Source organism: Emydura macquarii, unplaced genomic scaffold, assembly GCF_026122565.2.
Source record: "Emydura macquarii macquarii isolate MOO-44397 ecotype Brisbane River unplaced genomic scaffold, CSIRO-AGI_Emac_v2 contig_2473, whole genome shotgun sequence".
Taxonomy (NCBI): domain Eukaryota; kingdom Metazoa; phylum Chordata; order Testudines; family Chelidae; genus Emydura; species Emydura macquarii.
In genome coordinates, this window is record NW_027132610.1 from 19968189 (window position 1) to 19985737 (window position 17549).

Below are 17549 nucleotides of genomic sequence, written 5' to 3' on the forward strand. Positions count from 1 at the left end.
AGCCTGGGAATGGGTCCTGAGCCCGAAAGTGTGAATTAGGTAAAGGTAGGTGCCGTATGACTTGGGACAGAGTGGGGGTGCCTTAACTGGATTATGCTTTGAGCCCTACAGACTGGGGTAAAGGTGGGGCACCCTAGTGTGCGGGTAACACCATCACCCAGTTAACCATGCAACACAGGGGAAACTGAGGCACACATAATATTCACACAAAATATTATGAATAAATTCTGTCACAATTTGGAGTTTTAAAAATCCTACATATTTCACTTATGATGTAATTAAAGGGCTAATGCATATCCAGGTTTTGGTCTGGCTCAGAGAACGACCCTTAGGCATCAAAACATTAGTCGAATCATGAAGATACAGCTGAAATATCACGAGTTTCCAGTTTGTATTGCCTTTGACTTTATTTGTATATTTCTAGCTATTTTGTTTAATCGGATTTTTAAGCCTCACAGCTGGGTGAGCAATAGCCCCGTTCTGTTACCTTTTAAAAACATTTCTGGCCATAGCTCTTAAGTACTGGCTGCAGACAACTTGCACTCCTTTCAGGTGCAGCTTGCAGTAGCAGTTCCAAAAAGAAGTTGCAGTCACCTTATGATGATGGGGAAGGTAAGAGGCAGAGAGAGATACCAGTGTGCTCCTCCTCAATCAGAACAAGGATCTGATGCAGCTTAGAGGAGCTCAGAAGGGGGACTGGGTAGGAGCATCTGTAGCAGCTGGAAAAAGGGTAGATATGCTCCCACACAACAATGGCAGGAAAGAAGGGGCGCTTGTAAAGCTGGCGCAGCTTTTGTAATAAGGGAGAAGGGGGAACAACTCCCCTCCAAAAGCTGAGAGGAGACAAGACGAGAGGTATGTACATGCACTTGAGGTATTTGCTCTTTGAAATTGGAGTTACACAGCTTTTTAGTTTTGTGTCCAGGCAGACATGACAGTGGAAATGGTATTTTGTCGGCCTTACCATTATCTGGGCAACTGTAGCTAAGCTGCTCGAGGGAGTCCCAGGACCCATTAAGTGGGGGATGGGTGGATCAAGAGGGGTAGGAAGTTGTGGACAGTTGTTCCATGGATTATGTGGATCAACTGTTCAAAAGTCCTGCATTGCAGCGCTGCATGTATCCCATGCCTGCCAGGCTCAGGGTATGAGGATATATGTTAGGAGAGGACTTGGGTGAAATTGTGTGGATGAAACATTTCCCCCCCCCCATGCAGATTTGAGTTAACGGAACCATTTCACAAATTCATGGTGAATTTGCCAAATTGTTCCATTAAAAAAATAACACCTCCCCCAAAAAAATGTCTAAACATTTTGTTTTGGCATTTTAGAAAATAAATGTTTCAGCTGTTCAGTTCAAAATGACTTTTCATTTAAAATTTTACTTCAATTTTATTTTTATTTTAAATGAAACAAAAATGAAACAAAACATTTTATTTCAGGTTGAATGAAACGTGTTCAACTCAAACAATATTTTAAAAACTTTTTCAGTTTGCTGAAAAAACATTAATTTCAGGTTGACCTGTAACAATTTCCCCACCCCTGCCACGCGATTTTTCTGTTCAGCTGCCACACTGATAAATCAATAATCATAATGTGCTAGTTTGGAAACTAAGCCAGAGGCAGACTGTGGAAAGTTGTAGCCAGAGATCGTATAGGGAAGCTGAGAGAGAGATGGAATAAGAAAATCCTGTATTTCATATTCTAATAAAGCGCCCTGTTAGAAGAAAGTGACTCCGTATGATTTTTTTTAAACCGTTGACACAACAAGAAGAGAGAAACTAAATTCTTCAATTCCTATAGGGTTTTTTTTTTTATCAAGTCTTTCTTGGGGGGGAAAGGGGAGAACAGCATTTGGCCGGTTAACATATTCTTTAAACTGTAAAAGTTTCCATTTAAAATATATAGACAGTCTTTTTAATAGTACAGCAAAAGAGTTTACACTGCAGGGCGTGTAATGTTATTCTAGTGAAGAAGTGACATGCCTGACATACACATATAGTTGTGATTAGTCCCTTCCTGGGGATATGCAAATAAAAGATAATTGTGAGGAGCAATATTTCCTTGTGCTCCAGCTCTAAACTCTCCATTGTTCATGTACCAATTAGCCTGCATTATACAGTCCAAGTTCGCCCCCTGGGTAATGCAGGCTTGGAAAACTAGTTTTTAGTCTGAAAATAGCTAGGTTTACTGTGATGATAAAGGACAAATTTCTCCAAGTTTGCAGAAAGAACATACATTTGTTTTGAGCCACTGTTCGGTTTTTTTAAAATTACCCAAATTTGAAATTTTGATTTGTCTATTATTTTTGTCTCCCTCTAGCTCATAATGGCTTCATATTTTCCATACTGTTAGATCTTCCGGAGCCTTGTGTGCTTGAAGAAAATGGGTTAGAATTGAGCAAATATATCAACAATTTTTCTTGAAGGTTGTTTGATGTCTCAGTGCTGCACTCTTGACATGAATGGGAGGAGTTTGCTTTAAATAGAAAGTGTGTGTGTGTGTAAACATCTTTTCTTCATCTCCCATGAAAGAGACTTGTGCTTTTGGCCATAAGGAATGGACATTCTACTCCAGTGTATGTAGGTATGGTTTATTATGCAGATGTGGTTACCAAATTAAAGTTGCAACCAACATTCTATAAGGATGATGTTAATCCTTCCTATAATTCAAACAAACCCCAAAACACAGAAGAAGGAATATCCTTATACTTACATGTTCTGAAAATGTTGATTAATGTTCCTGATCATTTTTTTGATCAGCTTAAATCCTGTTGCCTTTTGTGACATTGTCATTCTTTTAAAAGCCATGCTGTTGTTGCTTCAACTTTTGTGGAAAGAGCTGTGTGGTTGCTATGTGCTATCTGTTGAGTGTGTACTGAGTACTGCCCCCAGGAGTTTACAAATATTTCTCATGGTTATTCAACCTGTGTAATAGTTTTCCCAATAAAAACATTATTTCAACAACCAGTAAAAGTTAATAAAAAAGTAAGAGAGTGTAGAGCATATCCATATGTGAAGAATATGTTTCTTTTATCTATGTTTCTTTATGAACACACACAAGAACTGTACTGTAAGAATGTGCATTTGGGGGAAAACCCAGCGTGATTACATGGCAGAAGCAGATATTCAACCATTCTGTGCACTTAGTTTATTGAATATTTCCCACCTTATACTACTGCCGAGGTGTATAGTATCTTGTAAAAGGGCCTTTTGATATGAAGATAGGAATCCTTTATTCACAAGTCAGATTATTCACAAGGAACTTTAGAATTCAGTTACACATACACCCAATCAGTTCCCGGGGCCAATCCTGTAAGCCCAACCACAGAGCTCCCACTGAAATCAATGGGAATCCAAGTAAAGAGCTTGATCCACCCAAAAGACCAGAAAGTAGTTGTTGATTTTTACCATCCCCACACCTACTAATCTAAAGTCTTGATCCTTCTCCCAGTGCAGTCAATGGCAAAACTCCCATTGCCCTCCATGGTACAAGATCTGGCCCTTACTGGACTTCTTAGGAGTCACTGGATGCAGACATGATACCAGTCACTGAGGATACAATAACATACACACATTTATTTAAAATACAGAGATACATATTCTATAAACAAACATTTAGTATATGGAAAATTATGATGAAACCCTCTGCTGTTACCAAAGGTGGCAAAAATGATGGAAACAAATTGATTATTGAACGGTAACTAAACCTTTGGTAGTCTGAGAAATTGTGATTCTATCAACTGTAATGGTATACACTTGTTCATCTGGAAAGTATTGATTTGTTTTCCTTGTGTTTAAAATAGAGCTGAAATCAGATGATTTCAGCTCTATTTTTGTTTTACAATAATATTCATTTACATAATGCTTTATTCCTGCCAAGAATAGAGTATTGGGACAACATTCACACTGCCAGAAATCATGTTTTTTGGATGGATATTTTGAGGTATTGTGGATGGCTATTTGGAGGGGGGGGGGGCGCGGATGAGGGGAAAACCCCTTTCTTCCAATTTTTCCCCTCAAACTTTTCACAAACATGACAGGATGTTTTCATAACAAATGTGGCAAGTTTCAACCCAGAAAATTCCTGATTTTTGCTCAAAAAGGGGCAGAATCTATTATTGTTTTTCATGTGGTTATTTCTTTCTATTTGGCCACTATAAGTACTTGAAATCTCTATAAGTGACCTAATTTTTCATATGTAAGGAACAATGTTTTAAAGGTATTGAGGTACTAAGGATACAGATAGATGTCTTGTGGAGTTTCAAAAATGAGAGTTAGGTATCTAGATGCTTTTAAAAATCCAATTAGGCACTTATCTGTGCTTAAATAAGTTTAAAAGTCTGGCCCTCGGTTCCTAAATATGGATTCAGTTGCCTAGCGTTAGGTACCCAACTTCCACAAACTGGCCAAGTCTTCAGCTAACTTCCAGCAAAGTGAAACTTAAAAGCATTTCAGGGGACACCCAAAATGGTGACACATGCAAACAAGAATCATAAAGCACTGTGTAACTATGTGAATATTGCTCTTATATTTTAATATTCACATTACTTAATATAATATCACAAAGAAATGGTTTGTTTTGGGACCTTTTAAGAGCATGTTTAACTATTAGACAAAGTCTTAATATGTATGTTTTGCTTAAACTAGCTCAGCAGTAGTTATTGAAAATAATACTTTGCATTTCTATAATGTCGCCACACCCTTTACCTGGGGCAAGTAGCCTTTCAAAGTGAATCAAGGCTTAGCTGGCCTATGACAGCCCCCTAAACTCCACCTAAAAGCAATTAGGTACTCCAGGTGTTGGCTTATTATTGGCCAGTTAGTGATGGAGCATTTGATAGGAAAGAATAAAGAATTGTTACTAGAGAGAAGGGTCCTACAATTAAAGGCTCCCTAGGAGAGAGAGCGCGCAAGGGATTTGAAAGCAACCTGAGGGTGAGACTGTTCCCATGAAGGGAGCAGCTAGCTGGAAGGCAACTCTGAGAAAGAGAGAGAACAGGTAACTAAAAGACTAGCTCCCAGTAAGGGAGCTGGGTATTGAAAAGTATTCAGAGTATGCTCTGAGGGTCGGAGTAGCCAATGAAGTAGCAACGCTGAGGGAGAGACCAATAATCCCAGTTCCGAGGAACAGGTGGACCTAGAACATAAGGTGTTTGTGAGTGCTTTTGAGGAGAGAAGAGCAAGCGTTTGGGATAACAAAACTAGAGACCCAGGCTGTTTCCGAAAATTAAGGTTTATTTTGTCACTTTGTGTTACCAATAAATGAAGTCCTCTGGAAGAGGGGGCTTCTTAAAGGAAGCAAGCCTGGTTTTGGCTGGTTTCTACCAGGTGGAAAAGAAATAGATCTGATTCCAGCGTGGGATCTTAGACACTTTTACATCCATTTATGAAGAAAATTCACAAGGGGTGGTGAGGCAATGAGGTACCAACCACTCTAAATAGCCCCACTTTACAGCTATGGAAATGGAGGTACAGAGTTAAGTGATTCACCTCAGATCAAACAGTAAGTCGGTGACATAGCTCAAAGGAACCATAATCTTTTAACCCCCAGTCCTGGGGTTTAATCACTAGAAAGTGATCCCACAGAGGAATGTCTATTTGATTCTGTATTCACTACTTTTTATATATACTTCTGAGTCTCTCTTTGAAGTTTTCTCCAGCAAAATAATAGAGAACAGGATCTAGGCAACTATTCACTGCAGCAAGGCACAGAGTGATGACTGCCCCTTTATGCAAGTCACACCCATTGACTCCACTAGGGTTCCATTTCAGCAAGTAGATAGTTCTTAGTATGTGATAGGGCAGGAAACAAAGCAGAAATAGGCATAAAGTGATGATGATGGTTGACGTAGCCTTCTTATGAGAGGCTCTTATCTTAGCTTTTGGAACCCTGGTCTTAAGCAAAGTTTTGATCACAAGTACATAGCAGATAATTATTGTGCAAAATGGAAGGCTGAAGCCCACTATCAGGACAATATAGTTCATCACAAGCAGCCTCTCTACACTCGTTGGCTGGAGATCTAAGCACTTGGTTGAGTTGTTGTCACAGGGGATTTCGTGGAAGAGCAGTGGACTGGCAGCTGCCATCACAAAACCCCATATTACCCCACACACGATTCTAGAGTACTTGTTGGCGGTTAGTTTCAAATGTTTGAAAGGATGAACAATTGCCACAAAACGAACAACGCTCAGCACAGTTAGAAAATAAATGCTGCAATACATATTGGCATACAAGGTAAAGGACACAATCCTGCAAAACACGTCCCCAAATACCCACTCAGATGTCATCAGGTAGTAGGTGGCCCGGAAGGGTAAAGTGAACACGAACATGAGATCTGAAATTGCCAAGTTCAGCATGAAAACATTCACTGAAGTCTTTTTCTTGTAAGGCTGCAGGAAAACATATATGGAAAGGCCATTTCCACTGATACCCAAGATGAATACCATGAGATAGATTGGGGGATAAACAGCCTGCTTGAACTCATCAATAGAGCAGTTGGTCAAGTGTGACCTGTTGGTGCAGTTGCCTCTTTCGTCCATCTTTGCAACTAACTCAGTCAAGCATGAGGTCTTCTGATTTCCTGAAAATAAAAAAAGCTGTTGTTAAATTTATACCAATGACAGGGTTCAGCATTTTAACCATTTGACTGACTGTTAAAAGCTGTAAATAGCAGTAGCTATTCACCATGTCCCAGTGAACACAGATCGGTTAATGTTTGTATTTCACTTAAAAATGTGATGTGTTATATAAGTGTTAAGTATCTCTGTTGTTGCAGTTTGTGGGTAGTGCCTTGCAATAGAAAATCTAAATTTTCAAATAAAAGCTTCAAGTTTCAGTCTTCTCAAGGTGAGTGCTGTGCCTCCTCTTGCAGTTACCTGATGCTATGTTTTCTTTGATTAAGCTGGTTATCAGTGGTCATTTTGTGGATGGGAGATCTTGAGTCAGACTGGCAGAAGCAACATTGGTAATAACTAGAACTGATCAAAAATGGAATTTCTATCCCACAGGAAATTCTGGTATTTGGACATTTCTCCCCAATTCAGGACAAAAGCAAAAAAGTCAACATTTAAACTTTGCTGTGGCATATTTTGTTTTGGGTTGATGTTAATCTCCATGTTCACCTGTACTGCCAAGGTGTTTAATAGGTGTTGCAATTCCAGGTCCATCATGGCTCCATTCTCTGCTATGGAGCTTACTTCCACAATGGACCACAATCTCCCCCTGTGACAGAATCCCATGGGACTCTCAAGATGCCCTGCAGTGGTTCAACCATAAGGACACAGACTGTGGTGCATGTTGGAAGATGTAGTCTAGCAGGGTCCCTATGGAAGATTCAGAACATAGGAAGCCAGAACTACAACGTCTAGAAGGTAACATGTTAGCTCAAGCGTACCTAGAGATTAACTGATTGGCCCAAACCAGAGTGTTTTGCTTTGAGATTTTCCTGTTAGAAGATTATGATGCAGTTGATATTTTTCCCCCTATAGAAAATTGACAAAATCCCATTTTCAAAACAGGAAAATATTTCACTTGAAGTTTGTCAACAAGTTCTAGTACTAGCTTTTATTTAATCCCCCATGTTTTACCACTTCTTCCTTCTATTGAGCAGAGGTGTGTGTTCTAGCTATGGGAATTCCAATAAAGCACAGCCACTCAGTGGATGTTGCCTCATATGTATTTTTAATAACTGGGAGATAAATGTTTGACATCAAAATGTCATGTTAAATAATTTTAAAAATGTCTCTTGATTTTATTCCTCCTTCTCTTCCCGCCTTCCTATTATTGATATCTTGACTCTGTATTTTTCATTGTGAATGTGGAGCCCTTGCCTCATTCTCTTCTCCAAAATAATTTAGTGTTCAGCTGCTATAAGTCAGCCACTCACACGTGCACAGAGTGGCTGTCCATAGCTGTACATTTTACATTTGTATGGAGTTCTCATTAAGATTTGTACTGTACATGTGCAGAGTGATTTTTTAATAGATCATAATCCAATCAAATAAAAAAAATAGTTTCTCATTAAGTTTCTCAATACTTCCATATTAAATTACATCTTCCTCTCCCCAGCTGATTTGGCACCAGAGCTATTTTTAAATAAAGAAAGCTACAGGATATTTTGTTTGCCTGATCAGTCATGGGGAAATGTGTCACTTCGTTCTTTCATGTTTGAGATGGCTGAAATATTTTTGCTTAGCCTCTCAGAAAATATTCATCTTTGGACAGGTGCCAACTCTGAGCAATTTTAGCCAAAAAATACAAAACACCACACCAACAAAACAAACAAACAAACAAAAAAAACAGAAAGTGATTGAAAAATAGGTGTTGTCAGTTGTCCCATTGTAACAGTGAAAATGGGTATGTTGTTATAAGAGTACAAGACATTCCTAGGTGCTGTTTCAAGCTCTGTAACTGACTTGCTGGAGGGCTTTGGATAACATAGCTACTTCATTTAAATGTCTCAAATTACTCATCTGGGAAATGAAAATAATGCCTATCAACTTCACAAGCAGTGGCAGGTTAAGCCCTGATTGATCCTATGTACACTGGGATCCTGGCCTAGGATACATGATGCTTACCTGGCTCCTTGCACCCTGTACCTGTTAAAACTGTGTGGATCACCAGCTCTTTCAGAAAAGCAGTTAAGGTCATGCTTAAATCTCATTGAAGTCAATGGAACTTACACACATGTTTAAGTGCTCCTGAATTGGTGCCTCAGAGAGCTGGATAACACTACTCTATAGGCCTCAACTTTGAGACTGAGCATGTGTCTACATTATCACTTTTGTCAGTAGAACTTTTGTCATCCAGGGTTGTGAAAAAGAGAATACACCCCAACTGACAAGTTACACCATCAGAAGAGCCACTGTGGACAGAGCTATGTTGGGAGGAGAGCTTCTCCTGCTGACATAGCTACTGCCACTCATGAAGGTGGTTTTATTATGTTGAAGGGTGAGCTCTCTTCCGTCAGCGTAGAGCAGCTACACGAGCAATCTGACAGAGGCACAGCTGCATCAGTACATTTCCCCCCCCTGCTGAGAAGAGACGAGTTCTGGTATAACTCCCTACTGAAAAGAAAAAAAAATAATTTGATATCAAAGGTATTTCAAGCTGTTTAATTTTTCCCCTCTAAACAAACTCGCCTTGTCTGGTTAGAATCAGGAACAGGATTTTCCCCCTTATGGGACTGCAATTGTGGGCCGTCCCCTTCTACAGGAAACAAACTAGCCCAACATATTCCAGATAGGAGAAGTCTTATGATTTTGCTAAGATTAGAAATTTACAAAACAACCACCTTACAAAACAAACTTTACAAAAACAACCAGCCAACCATTCAACAACCACCACCTTAGAGCTGGAGAGATCTGTGACATGTTGACATACATGTGGTTAAGAGGAGCTGCTATGTAGCAATGCTTAGTTTTATGAACATTAGTGAATTCAAGATGGGGAAACAGGTTCAGGGAGGTTAAGTATATGCTGAAGGTCACATAGAAAGTGAACGCCCTGTGCTCAGAGCTATTGACAGCCTGCTGTAATATGATCCTGCCTGAGGTAACAGGAGGATCAAATAAGCAAAATTCAGATCATGAGCAAATTGGGTTCCATAATACTAGAGAGGCACTAGGCCAGCCACAGGTACTATAGCTAATGTGTGTCAGGAAAACTTTTTAGTTTATGGGCTTTAGCTGAGACTAACCACTAAAACTTGTTTGCCTCGCTGAGCCCTCCTGTGTCAGCTGGCTTTTAGGACATTAGCTAGCTGTCTCTAATCAGTGTTCTGCCCCATACCCCCTCAATACGCCACTGCCCCCTAGAAAGGGATAGCTGAGCTTTACAACCATGGGCAGCGGGTGAAGCGTCCTCTTGGGGAGGCCAGCTCCGCATCCCACTTCTTCTGCCCTGGCCCTGTCCACACTCCACCCCACTCCTCCTTCCCCCCTCCACTCTGCTCCCCTCCACTCTTCCCCACATCCCCATCCCCCCAAGGTGGCGAGTGATTGGGGGGGGGGGAGGGCTGAATGGGGAAGGTGGTGTGTGGAAAAGAGGAAGAGAGGTGGAAGGAGGGATGCAGTGAGCAGTGAAGCCAAAGAGGTGGGGGAAAGGGACATGGTGGTGAGCGGGCCAAGCAAGGGAGGGGGTGAGGTCTGGAGTGGAGTGAGGACAGGGCCATGGGCAAAAGAGGCAGGACAGGGAGCTAGCCTCCCTGAGGGGAAGCTTCACCCACTGCCCATGATATCTGTCCCATCTGCCTGGGCCCTTCTAAATCATTGGGTTCCTGGGCAATTGCCCCCTTTGCCCACCCCATTGGCGGGCCTGGGTCTGCTGCACTTGCCCACGCAGGCTACACCATTGTGCACTTCAGAGCAGCACACAGATCTGGCACCAGCTGGAACAATTTGTATAGTGTGGGTGAGAGCCATTGAACCAAACAGTAAACCCTATATACGATGGAGATCACTTCAAGACAGCACACCTAGTTCCAGCACCTACGTCTGGCACGTCTGTTTTTGCACGGCAAAGAGCAGCTAGGGATCTGGCCCCCTGGGGGCAATTGTAGCCACAAAGTGTTTGACGCCCTCTCCTTCCATGTGGGAGAAAGGAAGCTTGTCCATGGCCAGCATCCTTGTACACCCTGGTTAGTTTCACAGCCATTCAGTGGTTGCATTCAGCCCCCTCTCCCATAGTGACTCTTGAGTGATGCTGCTGGATTGAGCTGATAAAACCATGGAAAGGATTGGTGGGGTCACAGTCAGCCTCTGCTGCAGAGTAGATGCAGGGGCTGTTTGCTTTTCTGCAAGCTCTGGGCTACTTGGTTGCATCACGTGCACTCTGTGCGTGATGGATTTTATCATCCCTGATGTCCCCATCCTTTTGGGGTCATGGCCCAGACTCATCTTCCATTTGCAGAGTTAGTGAATGACTCTGGTGCTGTCAGGGAGTTGGGGGATTGTAGCGGGTGGTGACTTTTGGTCCAGACAGAAATTCAGTGTGGGAGCATTGCCTTCCCCTTAGAGTTCCCATCGAAACAGGCCTAGCAGAGATGGAGGCAGTGACCTTCCTCTCACCTGGGAATGTGACTGCCACATCCTTTCCAGAAAAAACAGTGGAACAAGGTTTCAGAGAATGCTGATGGTCTCTGGCCTGTGCCCTGCTGCTGTGGCTCAGCCTCAACAAAAGCAACCTCATGTGGTGCTGGACCTAATGGAGATGCACCACTATCCTCCTCCCCACCACCTCCTGCACCCTGAGTGGTTGACCATGCTCCAGAGAAATAGAGAAGTTGTCTGCCTCAGGCAAAGTGGGTTTTGTTGGTGCCCCTATCATCACCTGCATCTGTGCAAGCTGCATACCACTTCTGGAAGATAGTTTTCTTTCCCACCCGCTCCCACACCCTGAAGGCCCCCATGCAGGGCCCCTACGTGGGGGGGGGGGGGGTACACTGGAAGGCCCAGCCCAGGCTGCAACCCCCATTACCATGAGGAAAAAGTTTTTCATGGATCATGAGATTGTATGTATGGTCTGAGGGATTGTGAGAGGGGGCCCTGTGTTACAAGTTTGTCCTGGGCCCAAAAAAATTATGCTTGGGCCCTGCCCTCATGGAAGAACACTGCTTTGCGAGCAGCCACAAGCTGACATCTCCCAGATCCACTAATACAACGCACAGACTGTGGCTCAGTGGCATCAGAAAAATATTTCTCATTTTGGGGACTGAGACAACTGCTGCGTACAGTCTCTCTTTTCATCTTGCAAAACGGGGACAGGGAAAGGCATCCGGGCTTCTTAGAGGTGAGGTGTAATTAACAATTACTGCATCATACAGCAATAGAGCCATCACAGGTATAAGGCTCAAAGAAAAAAAGAGTACCTACAACCTTTTGTGCTGGGGGAATCCTTCCAAAAAGCCAATGATTCAAAGAAAACCAGTCTGCTCTCTCTACTTGCAGACACAGCCATGAACAAATCCTCAATCATAAGGGGCAAGTGGCTAAACTACTGTACTAATGTGCTCTCAGCCAGTAAACATGTGACAGACTTCAGGAGATCCTGAAATGAAATCAATTTGAAATAAAAACAAACCAAGATTTTCTTTCAAAAGATTTTGGTAAAAGTCACAATTTTGCAAAATTTTTCGGCGTTCTCTAAATGGCATTTTTTTAGTGAAGATATATTTCTCCAAAGTTTTTTCAGCTAGGTCTAGTGGTTATTCCTGATTTACATGATGTTAGTGAGAATTAGTGTAAACACTCAACAGTGGTGGATTTCACTCAACACACACACACTCAAATGCACGTCTAAGGCAAAGAAATCAAAACAATTCTTTCCCAGACGTCAGTCATTCACAAGCCCCTATTCAAGTAGGTAATTACATCTTAAAGCATCTATTAAGATAACTATTAATATTAAGACTTCTCAACTTAATAGAAACTAACTTTATTTCTATTAAAAACACGGTGTGAACACTCCTGAATAGGGTATATTACATTGGTATTCCTATTAGATGTGTAAAGGTAAAGCTTTCTGGTCCAATTTGCAGAGGTGCAAAGCACCCACCATTCTAACTCAAGTCAGTAGGAGCTGCAGGCACTCCACATTTATGAAGAAATGCCAATGAGCTCAATTTTTCAGAAGTACAATGTACACAGGGCTAAATGAATTTCTTGACATGAAATATTAAGTACGGATGCTCTGCTGTTTAGTCACGATATATTTTGTCTGAATAAGTTCTGCTGTAGTGTGAGTTCTCCTAACTATCAGAATAGCAATGCCAAGGACTAATTAATGTTATATTACTTGCAATAGCCATTGCACTGTCCGGAAACCAGATGTAATAGCATTAAACAACCAACCAAGTCACCATTCACTGAAATACGATGTAACTTGTCAGGATCAGAACTACGAAAAAACATTACTCATTTATATTTAGTTTGTAATTAACAGTGCAATGAATTAAATTAGGCATCCATCAAGAGATGCATAACATTTTATTCACTTTTCCCTCACATGCACATACATACAAAATCCACACCCTCCAATAAATTGGGAAATGTTCTTTCAAAATATTACAGTCAACAAAAATCTGCATTTGGCGGCTAATACAAAGCAAAGGAAATTCACTTTATCAACTCTGTCATTAGTTTGTTATCTTTCATCATCCAAAATATTTTTAATTACAGAAACTTACATGGATATCCCTTCTCAAGGAAACACCCTAAAACTGAGTAGATGCTTAATTTTTCTAGCAACTACAAAACTTGCAAGAAACAGGTGATAAGAGTAGAAGGAATTTTAGTTATTTTGAATAGTCTTGATCTACTTTTAAGAAAAAGAGTAAAGTTATATATATATATATATATATATAATTTTAATTTTGTCCTACCTCATTTTTTGTTCCTTTCAGTTACTTCAGCAAGACATTTCCTTCTTTTCCTTTTAGCTATTTAAAACTTGCTGTTTGCTAGTGAGGGTAAAGAAAAAGCAAAACTACGTAAAACCAATAACAAGAAAGAGGAAGTAAGCATTTACTAGCAGAGCTTTTCTTTTGTTAAGGCTATTTTGCATTCCATCTCATCTTTCACACAAACCAATGCTAAAAAAAGACTCTGCAGTTCAGTAGTGGATCTGGAACTTATCATCAGCCACTCACACTTCTAAATATGGGCTTTCAGTAATCAAACATGTCTGAAATATGAGAATATCAGTGAGTAGTTATCAACAGTTTTCAGGAACTATAAAACCTAGAAATATTAATAGGATACTTTAGTCCAGTCTATGTGAGGGAAGGTTTTCAAATCTTTTTACTGTTGACAGAACTGGGAGGGCTCTGCTGGTGTTAGCAATGCTGGTACAGTTGCCAAGAGTTCCTTATTACAAGGGATATCTCTTATTTTTCATCATGGGGAGCTGCTGAGCTGCAAAAAGCAGCAAGAAATACCCCCTGGCATATGTAGATGAATACTGTGTATTATTATTATTAATTATGATGATGATTATGAGAGTATCAGGAGGAAGCGTGGAGCAGGGGGCTCAAAAAACAGTCCCTTATTTTTTAAATACAATGTTGGCAATCCTAGTTTTGGCCCAGTTCACTGTTACCTGGCACCATGGTGTTGATTCTCATTTACTAAGGCTCCTTTACAAGCGTTCTGACAGCACAAGTGGGCCTTAGAGTGGACAGAAGTGGCCCTTGCAGAATACTCCCTGTGCAGTGACCCTCCCTCCATAGCCAGTGTACAGAGGACAGGGCTCTACAGAACACAGCTCTCCACATAACGGGTGGATTTAGGGACGTAACTGGCTATTCTCTAGTTCCAAGGCCCCTCTAATAGTGCTTTAAGTTGGAGCAGCTCTGAAATTGCTCCGAGTCACTCCAGAGGTTGGGCAGGCTCCTTCATAGCCCCATGTCACAGGTCACTTACCTGCCAACATATCCTCATAGCCGGGCATGGTGTTGCAGTGACTCCACCTCAGTTTCCCCCCACCAGACAGCAGTCTGGCCCTATGATGGTCAGCGTCTTCTTACAGCTCCAGCCAGCTCATTTATACTCTTGCCCCTCCTGGGGTAATAAAGAATCCCACAGGGCAAAAGTCCAGTGGCCCTGCATCAGGTCATCAGTCCCAGCCTGGGTTCTATGGTCCTTGCCCCCTCCTCCTCAGAGACGCTTCCATATCACTTTTCAGTCCAGATGGTAGGAGAACACAAGTCTGCCCTGTCTTCTGAGTTCCAGCCCAGAGATTCTGGGTTTAAGAAGCTAAAACCTGCTCCTTACAATTCCTTACTGCTTCCCTGGGCTGCTTTCTATCTCCACAGGTGCCTTTCCCAGGACTACCTCCTCCAGTGAAGGCAAGTTCCTTGTGCGGCTTCCTACCCATCAGAGAGAAAGCTCCTCTCCTCTCCTCCCTCCTTCCCTGGCAGCTGTCTTTTCATGCAGCCTTCTCATCTGTCAATAGCCCAGCAATAAGCAGCAGCTGAGGAGGTGTTAACCCTTAGTGGCTGTGGTAGGATGGAGTCTATACACCCAACCACACCACAGAAGACAGGGAATGCAAAAATGAGTTAAAGCCACAAGCATAGGGATGGAATAAATGAGAATCAGGCCCCTTGTGTAGTTATGTATGGTACCACTGCAAAGTGGGTTAAAATGTCACCAACTCCACATTGTAAGTAACTATACAAGGTGCAGGGCAGCAGTGAATTGGGTCCCTGGTGGTTAAGACACTGAAATTGACCTACAAAATTGCTGTCAAATACATAAAGTAAGCAAACTGAAAAAAAAAATCATTTGATCAAATTTATTTTGATGAACATTTTTGGAGGATGTCTTCATTACACTATGTCTCTGCTGCCTAGACAGTTTACATTGTGAATCTGTGTCCACTTTCTTCATACCCACTCAATAGCTTTCATGCTCTTGAAGGTGACAATCCCCCCAGTGTGACTTCTTTTCTTTTCTTTTTTTTTACTAAAATAGTTATACTAGTACATCCCTAGTATAGATGCAGTTATACCAGCGTAAAGATAACTTTTACCAGTATAGTTTATTCCCCTTCCTGAATGGGAATAGTTATACTGGTATAAGGCATGTTTATACCGTTATAACTGCACCCACACTATTGGGTTCTATTAGTATAAATATTTCAGTAGAAAAATCATGCCCCTAACCACAATAGTCATACTGGTACAAAAGCTGGTGTAGACCAAGGTTTAGAATCTCCCTCAATTAAATTGTGCGAGTGGCATATGTGAGCATCAGCCTTGTTATGCCAGGCAGAGAGAATATATGCATTGTGATGTCACAAAGATAGGAAAGTGGCTTCTTCAGCTATGCTTAGAAATAAATAAATCTTCGTAGATGCCTACTGAGCATGTTCAGAAATGATTTCACAATTGCTTGTAACATAATTTGATTATACTACCAGTTGTTTATTAAAGTTGGTTGAGGATGTGGCCCAAAATAACCACAATTTACATGATAGATTTCAAAGTTCAGATGTTTCTAACTTGAGTTAACTAAGAGGTATTGGAAAATACTGCAATAATAATATACAGAGGAAAAGGTGCCATTTTTTTCCACTTTGCAGGACTCAGAAATGGTTGGACATTTTTTTCCTCAAACTTTCAAAAAGTTCATCTTTTGAAGAGCCCAAAGGTGGAATAGAAACCAAATAGGAAAATTTTACCAGAAGTTATGAGTGAGTGAAAATACATCTTTAGAAATACATCATTTAGAAAATACATCTTTTAGAAACCATTGGCGTCAATGGCAGCTGAGAGTGTTTAACACTTTCTGTAGCATGATCTGATCCTTAACACTGAACAGACTGAACTCTAAAAAGACAGATAAAATACTCTCTAATGCCCTCATCTAAAACTCACTGAAGTTCATGGAAAGATTCCTATTAACTTCAGTGGGCTTTGAATCAGAGCGTAAGTAAGATTGTCTCAAATACTGATCCTGTAAAAAAAGAACACTTTAAACTAACGAAAAACATATCAGCATGGCAGGGTGACAAGTATTTGTATTAAAATTCTATCATTTTTCTTACATATCCTTTTAAAATTTTCTTCTACCTATCTATTTCTGAGGCATCTAATATCTTAGTGTCAACTTGCCTTTGAATCTGCAGTATGTATTTTAAATAACTGCATTATTATCTAACACTGCAACCACTATTAATTCTGATACATTTGAACGACAGATATTTTACCAAGTGTATTATTATGGTTACACGCTCACACTATCACCTGTGATATATTGTTTTTTTCTACTTTTCTTTTACTCAGATAAACTTAAGTAAATAAGCAGTCCCTTCCTGATGTTTGCTTTAGAACTTATTATCTCCTAGAATTCCTGCACCAGCAAAGCTAAATATTAACACAATGCTCTCATGGGTTAGTATCATGCATTGTAAATACAGTAATAGCTGCAGTCACCTATTTGTAAAGGTAAAAGTTTGTCTTCACAAGATGGGCAACAAGAGAATTAATATAATCCCTTCTTATGTTCATACAGTGGGTTTTGAATTTATCCCTTCAATTCTGGCTAGGGCTGTAGTAACAACTGTAAATCAAGAAGATGACTAATATACAGAATTTGCTAGATCTAACAGGAAATCTAAGCTATTTCCTGGAGGTTGTGCATGTGTAGGCACTGCAGGACTAGCAGACCAGCTTTGCTACTTATATATATTGTATGCAATGTAGTTGCAACCCCATTGGTTCCAGGATATTAGAGCGACAGGGTGGGTACCTCACCCATTTGTATATATTGACACTTGTATGTGGATTCTCAGTAAGTGACCCGCCCACAAAGCTTTGTGGTTTGTGCTAATCCTATTTCAAAGGGTCAGCCTTAACTATGACATCCAGTCCTGCTGGTCTGGTTTTCCAAATAAATCTTCAAACCAACAGCCAAACAGCCTCCTTTCCATGATTATCCTCCTTTGCTGTCTTTTACAACGTACCAGGCCTTTTGCTAGACAAGAATCCCTAACTGCATTTTTATCAGAAATATCAGCAGCTCCTCTGCAGCCACAATCTCTTATGCAA

General features: G+C 40.9%; 1 protein-coding gene across 2 annotated transcripts; it reads right to left on the bottom strand.

The window, feature by feature from the left end:
- Window positions 1–3216: 3216 nt before the first annotated feature.
- On the bottom strand, window positions 3217–14555 carry CYSLTR2 (cysteinyl leukotriene receptor 2). Of its 2 annotated transcripts, none has more exons than XM_067562756.1 (2): window positions 14419–14555; window positions 3217–6581 (listed from the first exon to the last, which is right to left on the bottom strand). In XM_067562756.1, the coding sequence occupies exons 1-2, from the start codon at window positions 14444–14446 to the stop codon at window positions 5614–5616; spliced, it is 996 nt and encodes a 331-aa protein (XP_067418857.1). In that variant the 5' UTR covers window positions 14447–14555; the 3' UTR covers window positions 3217–5613. The 2 variants fall into 2 exon arrangements, with proteins under 2 accessions (XP_067418857.1, XP_067418858.1); XM_067562757.1 differs by lacking the exon at window positions 14419–14555 and adding an exon at window positions 13380–13451.
- Window positions 14556–17549: the final 2994 nt, after the last annotated feature.